Source organism: Nothoprocta perdicaria, unplaced genomic scaffold (genome assembly GCF_003342845.1).
Source record: "Nothoprocta perdicaria isolate Ctin4 unplaced genomic scaffold, notPer1 scaffold_136, whole genome shotgun sequence".
Taxonomy (NCBI): Eukaryota; Metazoa; Chordata; class Aves; order Tinamiformes; family Tinamidae; genus Nothoprocta; species Nothoprocta perdicaria.
The window spans coordinates 969,395-985,500 of record NW_020454494.1 but is presented as its reverse complement, the minus strand read 5'-3'; the positions used below and the strand labels follow the sequence as shown (position 1 = coordinate 985,500).

Sequence of the window (16,106 nt, the reverse complement as noted above, 5' to 3'; positions counted from 1 at the left end):
ATAAGAACAAACATAATGTAATATTACATATGAAGAAGAAATTTCATATCATAACTGAAAGAGCCAAAAGCTCATTTTCTACAGCTAACTAGAATAATTCTTACAATGAACAGATAACTGGAACAATTCTCACAATTCTTAGATGAAAATTGGAATAGCATGGGGCATCTCTAGAAAATTAATGATTCCTTACAGCCACAGTCAAAAAAAAAAAAAAAAAAAAAAAAAGGTTTGTTCTCACATTCAAAAAGTTGAGAGATGTGGTGCTTTTAAGATGGGCCCAGTAAGAGACAGAGTAAAGGTACCACTGAAACAGGAAGGTCACCTCAGTATCAACTATTTAGCTCAGTTTACTGAACTAAGTACTTAGTTTTATGTTTCAAGACCTTTTTCTACGTGATAAACAAATATTATTCCTGCAGAGTCATCYACCACACTGTGGAATATGCTTGAATGAATGCTTGAATGAAGTACTTTGGTACTTCTAGCTAAAACTGTTCTATTTGGCATGGCATTATTTCTCAATAACAAAGCATGGAAAGAAAGCAATGCACCAACATGGCACTTGCACAGCCGTGAAAAATCTTGTGTTCCAGGTCTTGCTCCAATAAATATTTCTGTACTTTAAATGCAACACATTTTAATATAAAATTTGCAGTAAATACTGGAAGTAGATACGGAAATAGAGGCTCATATCTCATTAATTTACTGCTTAGTGAATACCCTACAGCTCAGTGGTCACAGCATTCACTTACGAAGAATATTCAAATCTGGGAAGTGAGTTTGCATCTCCACCTAGTGAGTAAGTTTTATAATCATTGCRTTATTAGAAAGCACAGAATCACTTCCTCCTTTCTGACTGTATACTCAAAAAAGAGTTGACCAAGTCCCATAATTTAAAGAGAGTTCAACTGGAGTTCGTTATTCATTGCATTTAGTTTTGAAAGCCTTATATTCTAAGCCAAACTTCTCTCCTCGATGTTTCCTTCTTGATTTTCCAGTAAGCTTCCATTTACTGTATTAACTACTCAGCTTTTAGCTTTTCCCTTGTATTAAATAGAATATCCAGAAATCTAACATGGATCAGTGATTACACATGGCAGCTAAACATCTAAAACACAGAAGCAGCAACATTTACTGCTTCTTGTGCTTCTTGTTATTGATTCTCCCAATCCTTTAAAGAGAAAACTTTACTTAGCCCTTATGGCATGTTTAGTTGTAAGAGCTTCTCCTATTGCAAGTGAGGAATAAAAGTTAAATGAAAAACAATGCAGGTAAATATCATAGCCAATGTCCCCAACTCGGGTTCAGAGACACGCAGTGGGAAGAGTGGCTGGAGGTGCAAATCTTCAGGAGCACAATGATGTTTTTGGTATGAAGACCTGTGTCTCAGATCTTCACAGATCTTAGATGCTTCAATACAGTAATGCTTCTATTGCCCCAAAACATGTGAGGTTTGTTCTGCTCACAAATAGCAACAAAGATGCTCAAAACGAGCATAGACTAAGCCATCTCTTTTGACTCTACATCTTCTGAATTGTCTCCTTTTCCTCTATTTCCTGTAGCTATTATGTCATATACTTCCTCCACTTCCATAAATGTGGCAATTAGGATAATTCTCCCTGACAGTAGAGGATATTATTCAGCCAAGGTAATTGTAACACGTGAATACAAATTTCCACAAAATTTTCAAGGAAGATAATATGTATCTAAAAAAAATATGAAAATCATATATATGGAGGCAGGTACAGTACCTCAGAAGAAAAAGAAATTATTAAAAAAAACTTACCATCTCGATACCACTCAGCACGAGGTCTTAGTCTTTTCAGTTCTGGGGTAATCAGCATGGAGCATTTAAGGGTTAGTGTTTCACCTTCAGTTGCAAAGGTGACTCCAAATTTCTCCAGAAACTGGACATCAATATGGGTGAAGCAAACATCRTATGAGAGGGGCACTACAAAAAGAATATCAAAACACTCCTGAGTGTAAGTAAAATACACTTGGAATCAACAGATTATTGTCTAATTTGAACAGGAGATGGAGCTCTCATACATTATGCTGATTTAGAAATGCAGCTTGGAAATTAAAAGCATCTGGAAAATCGTTATTGTGACTGAATATTTAGAAAACAAAGCCAGAAGAAACAAGCTATATCCAATTTTCTAAATGGTAAAACATAACTATGACTYTGATCAGTGATAAGAGTATATAAACTATTTAAGAAAAAAAATAAACGAAAAAAATGCTTACAGTGGAAGGGCATTATCCCCGCCGGCTGAGGCTCTTCTTCCCCTCTGAACCCTATAAAACATAGACAGCAAAGAGTCAACAAAAYGAGCGCACCATTTGTCTCTTGTTTTAAACATAAAGTAGGACTTACTTCTCACAATCACAGCACAATTTGTTGATGCCTGCCCATGGACATTTGTTGCCACTGCTGAATAGGTAGCAGAATCATCAAAATCTGCTCTGAAAAGGAGAAGGAGGAAAACAGAAGACTATGTCAATACAAACAAGGCTTATAAGGTCATAATGACTGATATTACACACCACAAGATGCAAGCCCAAGCGAAGTAGAGAGAGTAAACGCTCGGCTGGCATCACACAGGACAAAAAGCTGATAAAAGACATCAGAAAGTTGGTTTTGCTGCAGATTCACCACAGAAACAGGCCAGGCTACATTAACTTGAGCAAAGTGGAAAAGACTTTCTGCAGCTATTGCAAGTAGGCAGCTATCGGCATTTGCTGCTTTTCTCATATCTCTTAGGCAGTCCAGAGAAAATGATACAAAAACAGAGAATCTAATCTAGATTGTTAATTAGGTAAAATGAGTGGGCTTTTTTTTTTCAGTAAGAAAAGTAATAGGAAAAAAATATTCATTAGGTAGGGGCAACACAGTGGAAAATCAAACAAAAAAATAGTTTCTTCTTCAGACAATATAGGGATTGATGGTAGAATATCTCACTATATACCTCCTGGAAGAAGAAGTTACATTATCAGATATAAAGACAGATGTTAAGATTTAAGTGCAAACAATTCTTTAATCTGTGGGTGTTATCTTGGAATAAAATTGAGATAAAGGAAAAGAAATTAACTCTGTATGATTTTTTTTTGGTTACTTAAATTATCCTCTGAATTAACTTGTCTGATATGTTTATATATCAATATAAATAATCACAGACTAGAAAAGGTTAAAAACATTTTAGTCTTTCTTTTGGTAATATATAGATTTGGTTAGAATGAGATATCAACAGTCATGTTGAAGCAACTTAGTGCGACAGAAGAAAAAATTGAAAAGTTAGAATGTTTCTTTTGATGTTTCAAAAAGAACATTTCAATTTATAAGTACACTAAATATTGGAGTATTTATAAATACTACAATAGGAAAAATAAAAACATTTTGAATTAAAAATAAACCTTTTCTTCGGCCCTGTTCACTTTTTTCAACATTCCATTAATCAACTGCTCAGAAGTATATCTGTGTCGCACAAAATCAGGGCTTTTGTTTGGATTTATTTCCTGRTATTCCTGTAAAGTTGAGCAGTCAGTTATTCACAAACTGCTGATAGAAGTGCACACAATTGAATCCTGCTTCTGTGAGGTTCCAGTGCATTTACTAGAGGCTACGCAGGACCTGCCGGTGACGATCTGTAACACTCTGCACCATGCACTCAGCTCCCCCTCAGAGTGAATCTGAGAGGTTATATACCCCAGGTGTGAAAGAAGAATTAATATTTGAAAGTGTTTGATGTAAATTGTGCAACAGGATGCTGATTTTGTGGTATATGACACCAGTGAYGAGTACCTCAAACACCTGCCTTTTAGCCCATGCACATACTCTGGACTCTACACAGAAATGTACCAACTATAATGTGATGCCTAAAACAACTTACTGAAAGGTATGTTAAAATGAGTTTTATCTCTGTACACATACAGGCCTCATAGCTCTTCCTAGAGGCAAAGCTTTAGCCACACATTTCACAGAATAAAACTGTAAAATACCAAGACTATCAATCAACTAATTATCAAAGCCACAGTGATAAATCCCAAGATTAGCACACTTAACCAACCAAGCCTGCAGTTGGGTGTGAAGCCCTTGAGTGTCTTACTATAATCTGGACAAAGTAATTCTGAAAAAAAAGGTAATCGACATACTAGACTAGATTTTTTTTTCTTTCTTTTTTTTTTTTTTTTTTTTTTTTTGGTTTTAAGAAGGATTTTTAAAATGTCAATCACAATCTGTATGAAGCTAATTTGATTATGGACTTACTAAAATGCTATCTGAGTTGATAATAATTACTTAAGTGAGTGTAAGCCATACTCTCCTCCCTTCCCACTGCAATTTTAAGGTGTGATATATAAATATATTATACACTATATATTTTAAAATATACATTACATACTACATATTATATGCTATATACTACTTATTATATTATGCATTATATATAATAAGATAYAGTATATGTTTGTAAACTAAAGCAGTGCCAAGAAATGTGCAGAAATACATAGATACACCAACAGGAACAATCAACAGGAACCCATTTTTGTAAGAATCACGTAGAATTCAGGATTAGAAATGTGTTTTATCCGTAACCACAAGGTGGCGTAGAAATACTCAGGAGCCTCAAAATATGAAGCAAGGAGGAAGCCCAGGCCACTGGATCACTTAGAGCATGAGAAGTTTGGAGGTGGAAGAGCTACAGTTTGGAGGTGAAGAGTTACACCTAGGATGAGCAAGCAAAATAGCAGGCACTTAATGAACTTTTCCAATGGATCCATAGTGAGGCAGTGCCTTTCCATGCCCTTGCTCTCTCGTAAGCAACAGCAAAACACATCTTTTCACAAGGCTTTCCCATTTCTGAGAGTCTCCAAGGCACAGAAAAACAAAGAATAAGATCATAAAAATCATTAGATSAAATAGGATGTTTCTTTAGTAGCTCAAGTCTGAATGCAATTCAACAGAAATTATCCGTAATTGTGAGAATAGCGATGGAGTAAGAACTACTTTCCTCAAGAAGAAGAAGAGAAAGACGAAACTGCTGATCAAACTACTGACCACATTCTTCCAACCTCATTTCATTTTAAGAAGAGAAGCAAAGCACTCWGTGTTGTTATAAACACATGTAACACACTCTAGGCACTTTCTGCTAYTTAAGAAGTTACAGTAAATCCACCCATCTTCTGAAGCTTACTGCTTTGAAAGCATTTTACAATAGATTATTGCTTGCTATGATCTCTGACTTCGCTTTTCAGACTAATATTAAATAGCCTGGTACTCAGCAGGCYACATTCAAACCTCATGATGGGGTTAGTAGGGAACAGGTAGCACATTCAGCAGGTTTAATACACACACTGAAGAAAGCTGGAAAGGATGTCCAGTTACATCAGGTCCTGAGTATCCTCTGGTGTCAGACAATACTCAGACTGAGAATTATCCAGGAAACCATTTGCTTTCCTGTATGCAAAAAAAGCCTCCAGATTTCCTAAACTGCACTGCAAAAAGCATTGATTCAAGACCATTAAAAACTATTTTTAATGTACCCAGGAGATCAGGTGTGGTCTTCTTGCATCGTGATGAAGAATGAATTTTCCRGCCTTTACAAAGGTCAGACAAAATTTGCATAGAGTACGTTTAGATACCATGAAGTATGAGTGCCGAGCAGTATCTGTCCCAAGACACTAATACTTTTTGTGAAACTTAAATTGCCCTGAATCCACATCAGGCTCTGAAGTGCTAATGTTTGTACGGGGAATATTCCCGAGGCAGATACTCCTATTTAAAATGCATGTATTAATTTCTATGCCTGCTGGAGATTAAAACACAGAAGTTAGGAGTGAAATAACTTTTTTTTTTTCCTGAATTGGAATGCAATTCAGCCCATGTCCAGAAAAAGAAGCAGAGTATAGTAAATTATATAGAGTTCAAACCACATCCTTTGAATTCAGATGACAAAATTATCTTCAATGCTATGATTATATGATAGCAAAACATGGAAGTGCTTTCTAGAACTGTCTCATAAGCATGGTCAAAATGTGACTGTCTTATTATTATTTTCATTGTTTTGCTTGTTTGCTTACATTTGTTTTTTACTGAAGATGGGAGCCCCTGAGAGGCGTTGGCAGCCCCAAGATCCCAAAGCACCAAACACAGATCCCAAAAACTGCAGGGGACAGCAGGCAATGACGGATAGGTCAGAAGGTCACAGACCTTTTCATTTCAATGCAGCAAGGTTGGAAGAAGGGAAATAGCTGCTATAGCTGCACATAGCTATAGCAAATAGCTGCTATAGCTGCACATATACAGGCATTGCATGTCTGGGAAGGGCTGGGACCTGCAATTTGTCATCACTCTATCTGCCCCAAAGGCTCTGCCTGCTAGACCAGAGCTGTCTCCAGTCTCAGTCATTTCTCTTACCGCTCTGCCCTGCCTCCTMCTGCTGCAGAAGGAGCAAGACTCCCTCTTTGCATCTCCAGGTCGAATCATTTCAAGCCTTTTATGCCTAATCAAACTAAAATAGTCATGTATTGACTGCACAGGTCATCTGTTAAATAAGAACAGTTAGAAAAGGTGTTTCATCCAGATTTTAAGTCTTTTTCTTAGAAGAAGGCTGGCAGATTTTTGAAGCCGAGGATGTAATTGATGGGTAAGCAGTGCCTACCAGTAGCAAGTATTACACTGCACTCTGCTGGCTTTGCCATGCATTTTTGCTGATGCAACCACAAACCTTTCCCTGCTGCAATTAGAGGCATTTCTTAGCTGGTGACTTAACCGAAATAGGAAAGGAAGAAGGTCCTAATAAAAGGTAAAACACTGACAGAATTTAAGTTGTGCATTTTTGGCACTGTGGACAGGGCTCTGGCAAATCAAATTTCCTTCTCTGCTTATTCCAGCATTTCACTCTCTTCAGCACCCATCAGCTCACTGCAAGTGAAARGACACCCAGAGCGCAGAGCTGTCTCTTCTGTGCCCCTGCACTATATCAGAAAACACAACATGCCCCTTTACAGTTGCTTTGAGACAAGTGAGTTATTTAAACAGTCATTGGATTTTACTATCAGCAAGTGGAATAACTTAGGCATAATGGCTAAAAAAAAAGTTGCTAAACAATTGACTTCAGCAAGGCTTTTGACACTGTCTCCCATAGTATCCTCATACAGAAGCTCAAGGAGAGTGGTCTGGACGAGTGCACAGTGAGGTGRATCAAGAACTGGCTGGATGGCAGAGCTCAGAGGGTGGTGATAAATGGGGCCAAGTCCAGCTGGAGGCCTGTGGCCAGTGGTGCCACCCAGGGGTCAGTACTGAGCCCAGTGCTCTTCAACCTGTTCATCAATGACTTGGACAAGGGCACAGAGTGCTTTCTGAGCAAGTTTGAAGATGACACCAAGCTGGGTGGAGTGGCCGATACTCCAGAGGGCTGTGCTGCCATCCAGAGGGACCTGGRCAGGCTGGAGAGTTGGGCAGAGAGAAACCTCATGAGGTTCAATGAGGACAAGTGCAGGGTCCTGCACCTGGGGAGGAATAACCCCAGGCATCAGTACAGATTAGGGGTCGACCTGTTGGAGAGCAGCTTCGCAGAAAGGGACCTGGGAGTCCTGGTTGACACCAAGTTAACCATGAGTCAGCAGTGTGCCCTCGTGGCCAAGAAGGCCAATGGGATCCTGGCCTGCATCAGGAGGAGTGTTGCCAGCAGGTGGAGGGAGGGGATCCTACCCCTCTCCTCAGCTCTGGTGAGGCCACACCTGGAGTACTGTGTGCAGTTCTGGGCTCCCCAGTATAAGAGGGATGTGGAGCTTCTAGAGAGGATCCAGTGGAGAGTGACAAAGATGATTAAGGGACTGGAACATCTCTTGTACGAGGAGAGACTGTATGAGGAGAGTTGGGTCTGTTTAGCTTGGAGAAGAGAAGGCTGAGAGGGGATATGATTAATATGTATAAGTTCATGAAGGGCAAATGTAGGGAAGAAGGGGCCAASCTTTTCTCAGTGGTGGACCGTGACAGGACAAGGGGAAATGGATATAAGTTTAAACACAGGAAGTTCCATCTCCAGGTGAGGAAGAACTTCTTCACTGTGAGGGTGACAGAGCCCTGGAACAGGCTGCTCAGGGAGATTGTGGAGTCTCCTCTGGAGGTCTTCAAAACCCRCCTGTGCCACATGCTCTAGGTGTCCCTGCTTGAGCAGGGGGGTTGGACTAGATGATCTCTAAAAGTCCCTTCCAACCTTAAACATTCTGTGATTCTGTAATTAGCACCAACTGCATGCTACTGTTAAGTACTTTTTAAGTAGTAAGATAGACACTAATTCAGAACATATCCCTTAGTTGTGTTACAAGGCATCAAGGCATCTTCATCTTGCTGATGACTTGATCAGGGCACCTTTATCTCTGATACAGAAAACCTTTCTTCTACTAGGTGACCTTCCATAATTAAATTAGGTGGGGTAAAGAAACACAAGTTAAACAAACTCTCATTTTTTCAAACCCGTATCAGTCATTTCGACTGTCAGTAGCTTTTTTGAAGGACTCCTTTTAGTCTCTTCTGGATCACTCATCAGAAATGAGAAGAAAATGCAAGATTGACATTGTCACAGTGCAGGCTGAAAGTGTCTCTGCCCTGTGAGAGGTGCAAAAGTTACAAAGAAAGCTTTAAATACTTTTTCTTTACTATCCAAGGGAGACCTTGGGCCCAACTTTCCATCTGAGGAAATCTAAAATAATACTTGAAGAAGCAAAAAAATCAGCAGTAAATGAAAAAAATAGTGTTGAAAGAATGCACATACATGAAAGAATGACAATGTGGTAAATTGAGCACAAGACCCCATAAAAACGTGAAACAGAGAAATGAAAATGATCTGGTTACTCTGTAGGTTCATGGACCCTGGAAGACAGTAAATGGGGAGGATGAAATTTTGTCCAGTTACCACTTTAAGATGACAAGGTGACGTTCTAGATTTAGTGCCTCAAGAATTTTTCCACTGGGATCAAAGAATCCTCATAGGAATAAATATCACACTTGCATCAGAAGGAAAAGTTCACTCCCTAAGCGCCACCGAAGCACCAAGAACGTGGCCAAGAAATTCCAAGGCCGTTTTGAGTGGCTGTGGATCAGATGACACTCAGCTCAGCAGTTTGGTATGAACAGCTGAGAAGAGCACAGAAGTGGATAGGCAAAAAATCCTTACTGTTTTACTTCCAGGAAAAAAATAACTTTACAGATATTGGTGTATATATAGATAGATAGAGATATGTATGGAAAAACAGATATTTGAAGAGTTATCTGATATGTGTTTATATACAAAACATTAATATATATACTGTATTCTTATATATACTTACATACATATTATTTAGCATGTGTATATAAAAAATACACATTGCATTCTTTGCAATTTTTTGCAAAGGTTTGCATTCTTTGTTTTGAAATGCAAAGAATATCTAGTAACAATAATGAAAAGCACTATCAAAATGTTCTTCCACTTCCTGAATGTTGATTTTCTGTCTTTCAAGAAGCACTGTACAGTCCATGCTCAAGTTTTGGAATAAAATAGAGTGGTAGTAAAAAGACATATTAAAGCTTAGAAATTTTAATTTAATAAACTGTATAAAACAATGCTAAATTAATCAATACTCTGGGCCTATGAACCCCTGAGTTTTTTTAAGAGGAGAAAAAACTTGTCAGAGAGCAGCTGGATGTCTTTACTTGGGAAAACAAAGAGAAAAACAAAAAAAGAAATGAAATGACAGACAATGACACACAGAAGGAAAGAAGAACAAAGCAAGSATCTCTGAAGATGGCATTTGGGTTGAACACGACTCAGGACATGAGACTATGTACAGATCTGGGCCTTGTACAGCGTTCCCAGGAAAATGTCAGTGGGTGCTATGGGTGGGTGTGAGAATATGCGTAGGTGCCAATAAATGACACTGTGGTGTGTCTGTATAATACTGGTGGGTCTCAGTATTCATGAAACCTGTTGTGGACAGTGTCTACATGCCTGTGATGACTGTTACAGGAAAAAGCAAAAAATCCTCAAGGGGATATGAGCCATTAGCACCCTTCAGCAATAGCAATAGATGTTCCAAAAGCCGCCCAGAAGCATCCACACTGATTCTCATGTCTGCATAATCCTATTTACTCAGGTCACAAAAGAAGTCTGTGTAGGGTGCACTGGGTGCCCCCACTAAGCATGAACACCAACTAAGGAAGGGGAGTGCAAGCACAGACACTCACTGTCAGGACCTCACCTACATCTCATCTCCAAACTGCCTCTCACATCGAAACAGAGCAGAGAGCTTTCCCTTGCCCTGCCCCAAAGGAGAGGATTGCAGAGCAGACAGTCTGCTTATGATTTTAATCTTCCTGATCTGACTTCGAAAAGAACATAGGTGGGATGGATCAGCTGTTTAAAGTCATACCATAGATGCGGTGAGCAAGGTACCCATGGGATGGGGGGTGGTGCACAGATATCTCTTAGCAATGATTAATCTTAGTATGAGCATGAGGTAAGGATCACTTAAGCAGCAACAGACTGGTTGTTGTAGCTAGCTTCTGAGTGGATATATGAGCCTTTCATCCCCATGCAAACCATGGAAAGGTGGGGAGTTAGRATGGGCTTCCTTTCAGGATGACAGACCAAGCAGTCTTTTCCAAAAGCAGAAGGAATGATGCACTGCTCTAATGCTCAGAGCTCTTGGCAGGTAGAGGTGGGTAGCAGGTGACATGTTTGGTTAGCCAGGTCTTAGCTACAAATGTCCCATCTGTTTGACCACAGCCATTGTTCACCTTCTGGAGAAATAAAATATTTTTCTGTATCCCTTCACTAAATATGAAATAAAGTTATTTCATCATTTTTCTTTAGGTCTTTTGACTTAAAAAGTCTTGTACTAGGTCACATTGCAGTGTTTCAATTGTTCAGGACAGATTAAGATATCTTCAGGGAAGCTGGTGTGCCCAGTCATTTCCTGCACCACAAATTTAACACAGTTTTGTAAAACACAAAGAGTTAAATTAGTACTTTTTAATGTAATCATTTTCAGTTTTGGAAAACAAAAAAATGGAAATCAAAAAGGAAACACAACAGACCTAACATATAACAAAAAAAATCTGAGGATTTTATATTCTTGCCATAATCATCTAAAAATATTCTCACTTCAAATAATTTAATCTGGGGACACATAAATTGTACAGAAAATGTTCCACTTTGACTGTCAAAGAGATAAAATTTTAATAAAAAAGGAACTACTTCTTTTAACTACTTACCTCTATTTTGCTATCTTCTTATAGATTGCTAAAATTAAATAGTAGAAATATGGGKKTTTTTTGTTGATCTAATATCAAATATTCAGTGAAGTTTCTCTGTCCCAGATATGAGCACCAGCAGAGCAAAAGTTAAGTGGATTGAATTTAACAGTTCTCTTGTAGCCATTGTATGACTTTTCAGTTATATGATAATAAATGTTTTGTATAGACTATAAAAAGATGTTACATCCATCMGAATGATCTACCTGTGTATATGCAATACATGTACTCCAAATTTGCTCTCAATTCTGTACTTTCCTGGATCACTTGCAGGGGAAATCAGTTCCTCATTTTTATACCTGACAATCAAAAAAAGAATATGAACTCATTAATAGCAGGTACTACTCAATGTAATAATTAAGTCATTTTTTTACACTCAGATATCACTTATTGTCTTCTGAAAATGTCACTCTCTCTGAAAATACTCTCTACTGGAACAGAGTATTTTCCAGTATGCATGGAACAATGAAGGCAAAGGGGCAAACCAGGGACCTGCTCCCAAACCAGGGAGAGCGACTTAAACCTTTCCAGTCCACTAGCCATGAAACAAGGTGGAAAGCAAACAAACTCTATCTTAGATTGCARTAACTTACTTCAGCTCAAAGAAAGGAAAGCAGCAACAAAACTGCGTCTCAGGTTAGGTGTTCATCTCAGGTCTCTGAAGGAATGCAGGGCAGCCTCAGGGAATTTACACTCAAAAAGGGGATACCTCAACAGGAGCCAACACAACATGAACGTGGGTACTGCCCATGACAGCAATGGTGCTGTKCAAGTTTGCCCAGGCTGAGCAAGAAGCCTGTGAGCACAGTACATTTTGCCATTTGCTATTTCATCACATTACACATCCATACTGATGGACAAAAAACACTGGAGTTGTAATTCCTGGAGTGCTTCCTGAAATATTTGAGTTTGCCTCTCTCACTACACAGGRCCATTCAGCAATGTGTCCTCCCACTCCTTCCACTGCAGTATCAACTGCTATGATCCTGAACATCTGCGGGGATTATAAATGTGCTTTAGCATAGCCATTGTATACATGACACTTATCAGTTATGCCATAACTTTCAAATGAAAAAAGCTTAGCAACATTTTTGAAGGCCTAGGAAAGGCCAGTCCCTTACCATTGTACAACAGGGGTGGGAAATCCTTGTACAGTGAAGCAAAGACTCACAGACATCTTTTCCCAGACAGTGTGAGACCTCAGACGCACCAGAATTTCAGGAGCTCGACTTATACTTTCCTCAACAGCATGTCTTTCCAGGGCCATATTTTCTTCTACCTGTTGAAAATAGAACAGCAATGAAGATGGACAAAGAAAAGAATGTCTAACATCAAAATTTAGTCGTAAACAGGATTAAAAGATGTGAAGTTACTAGTTGTGCTTGAAACATAGACTTAAATTGCGGTTTATCTAATAATTCTGTTTGCATAAGAAAAAAAAAGTTGATTAGCACCATACCATCCTTTGTACAGCAAGTCTGTCCAGTTGTTCTCTAGCACGGTGCCTGGCTGTATGAATCTCTTTCTCCAAAGCAGACAACTCGCTGGCAAACCGGATCCTTTTCTCTTCACTTGCATGTGACTTTTGTTCATGAGTTCTGTAGGACAAGAAAGAAATCAGGCAAGAGTAACCTAAAATTAATCTCTTCACTMATACACAGTGGACAAATAAGGGCTCTGAAATGCTATCAGCAGCATGTAAAATTTGGTTTAGAAATTATTTTTAGTGTCTCTGCCTATCCTATTGAGCACCTGAAATTAATATGAATTTTACTTTCCTTTTGTTTTTTCCCCAGTATGTGTAGATCCATATTTTCAGGCTTGGAAACTGGTATGACATGGCACCCTACAGTCCTAGTCCTAGTCATGAGGATCAAGAACCTGGTTGGCATCCCTCTGGACCCCGATTTTCCTTTCCAGGGAAAGCACGGGGCAGGAGAGTGAAGGCATGTACATACCTCACATCCTGAAATGTTATGCACCTTGCTCACCTTTGCTCACATCATACCCATGGACCTAGCATGTGCGAAGCACTGTATTTATCTCTACCGGCTCTATCAACTGTCCTCACCTGAAAAAGATAAATCATGGAGCTCCCCAACACTTGGGGAATTGTTGCATGCAGACAAGCTCCTCCTGCATAAGAGTGAGTGAAAAGTATTGCCAAAACTGTCAGGAAAAAGAAAAAAAAAGAGTTCTTGAGAACCTGTCGCTTTTAAAAAGAGCTAGTGGGCAACTGTGGGGAGCAGTGAGGAAATGTTGACTGCAGAGATTTTTCAGAATTCCTAAGAAAGTCTCATCCAGGAGGAGCTGGCCACAGAGCTTTCTTACATGACAAAATTTACATTAACTTTACTGAACTGTAATTCAGTCTATTATTTGCTGGGAAGTAGGTTTTTTTTTTTTTTTTTTTTTTTAGTTATTTGCATTGTTTTTTACTAATCTAAATACCAATCTTTATATGCCATGTGTTATTTTACAATAATGGAGGTTAAAACAGTGTCAAAAACAACAGGTTAGGCAAATGAGTTTGATTTTCCTGGAATATCCAGGATATATCTTTCAAAACAAAGCAGCAGAAACATACAAATGTGTATGATGCTCTCTATACGTTCTCTAGAAAGGAGAAAACAAAATCCTTTCTTGTAGCGTATCTTGTCTATGTYTTTGGTGCAGTCACTGAAGAGCATGGTAGACAAGAAACATGTAGATTCACTAACAGGAACATTGTTGTCAGCACATTTAATATAGGACTTCATATCAGGGCTGTAATTGAGATGTGACAGTAAGCCCTCTCGATATAAAGGAAACAAGTCAAAATATTTAAACTGGTCTCAGCCAGAAATGAAAGAATACTGCAGAAAATTTTTTTGAAAAAAAAAAATGTATTGCATGTAGTTTCCAATTTCTTTTGGATTTAAAGCTCTTTTCAAGGATCAAATTGGGCAGTGGGGGAACAACTCTGGGATGAAATACGAGATTGAAAGTGASACTCAATCATTTAGTATTCCAGCCAAAATAGATTAGTGAACAACAGTGCTGGGGAAGCCTCCAGTCTTGTTGACTCTGGAAAGAGCCCTGGCAAAACACTGATACTAAATGGGACCACAGCCACCACATAGATCAGATGGGACCAACAGAGCTTTACCTTTTCCTGGATTCTTGCATTGCTTCATGAGCCAAGGTACGTGCCCTCCTGGCACACAGTCTACATGTTGTTTTTCCCAGGCTGCCAGATGATTCATAATAGGCAGCCTGTCTGGAAGCAGCCCTTCAAATATATATAAAGAAAAGTATTGTTATACCCTAGCAATTGTAGTAAAAAAATGAAAGCACAAAAGTCAAAGAAATTACTTTAAATGAGCCAAATGCCAGGACTGAGCACGGTACATCAAGAAACCTACTCTATTCCTCACTAAGTGCACTTCTACTAGGGTGTTCCACCTCTCGCTTCTCCCTCCTAGGCTAAATGGCYTTTATCAGTCACTAGAGATCATTAGTCATTTTATGTCATTCAGTTCTATTATTAAAGTTACATTCATCCATCATCCAGTCCTTTAGTGCTATGGCACCAATTCAGTGAAGCATGAAGTTACCAGCCCATCTATAAGACAAAGGGCACAGAATCCTCATAACAACTTCTAAATATGCCTACATTTCTAAGCTTCACACAACCTTCCTCATAAATTCTCTTTTTTTCATACAGAAAGCTGGGCAAGCACATGAGCCTCTGAAGATCAATAAAGTAAAGGTCTTGGACCAAAGTACCAGTTAATTCCAGTTTACACCAGTAAAGTGGGATCAGGGAATTGTTCTCCTTAAATACTCAAGGGAGAGGATAGTGACTCTTAAGCAACRCAAAGTCAAAGTTTCAGTCTGCGATACAAAGAATTTTGTGGATAAAAGAATTGTGGATAAAATTCTGAGTTTTCAAATTAGAGGAAATAAAACTTTTCTAATTAAAAAAAGAAAAAAGAAAAGAAGAAATTAAATAACAGAAATCATAATTTGGAATAACCAACTTCAGGACAACAAATAATCTCATGTCATACAGAGAGAATGGATAAAAACATTGTTTCTGTGATTTAAGATAAAATTGCCATTATTTTTGTTATATCAGAATGAGTTTTAACCTTAATCTAAAGGAAAGAATTTCTGACCTGGGAGTAGTAAATAGAAAGGATCTTCAGCTAAAAGATCTGTGTAGGTGAATTGCTACGTAGCTAAAAAGTCTTACTGTGCTGGTGAAAGACTTTTTGGGCAGGGGGAACCTATAAATATCAAACATTTAAAAGCTGATTAGTCCAGATAGAAACCTGTCTGTGGTATATTTTTGAAATAAGTGGTACTTACTTCCTTGCTGCATATTCTTCAAGAACATATCTTGTCTGAATATTGCGATAGGACTGATCGAAGTGTTTGTGTCTCCTCTGGTAAAATGGCACCGCTAGTGCTGACATGGTTCAATTTGTTTCAAACAGCAATTCCTATAAGGAATAAAATTGCATTTACCAATATATATGTGCTGTTTAACACCTCCTTAGAAATTCCCATGGATGGAAATCCCAACACTTTTGAGGTATTTAGGAGCAATTCAGTGCTTTGTTATCCCAATTTTTTATCAGGTACCTTGTAACTTAAGGTTACTGTTTTTGGACTAGTTCATCATAAAAAACAAACAAAYGAATAAACAAACAAAAAAAAAAATGAAAGAGATGGCATTCACCAGCTCTTGCAGCAGCTAGCTGAAGATCTAAAGATTTTGTTCAAAGCTCCTGTCAGAGCTCTTGATTAGATTAAACAAATC

At 38.4% G+C, this 16,106-nt stretch overlaps 1 protein-coding gene across 1 annotated transcript in view; it reads right to left on the bottom strand.

The window, feature by feature from the left end:
* MYOM2 (myomesin 2) overlaps window positions 1-15,759 on the bottom strand; it is a 70,440-nt gene extending 54,681 nt beyond the window's left edge. The window contains exons 1-8 of the mRNA XM_026033887.1: window positions 15,653-15,759; window positions 14,448-14,570; window positions 12,759-12,897; window positions 12,421-12,578; window positions 11,506-11,598; window positions 2,381-2,469; window positions 2,251-2,301; window positions 1,790-1,954 (exon numbers count right to left, since the gene is read on the bottom strand). Coding sequence (XP_025889672.1) covers window positions 1,790-1,954; window positions 2,251-2,301; window positions 2,381-2,469; window positions 11,506-11,598; window positions 12,421-12,578; window positions 12,759-12,897; window positions 14,448-14,570; window positions 15,653-15,759 — 925 coding nt within the window. The remainder of the gene's footprint in view (window positions 1-1,789; window positions 1,955-2,250; window positions 2,302-2,380; window positions 2,470-11,505; window positions 11,599-12,420; window positions 12,579-12,758; window positions 12,898-14,447; window positions 14,571-15,652) is intronic.
* Window positions 15,760-16,106: the final 347 nt, after the last annotated feature.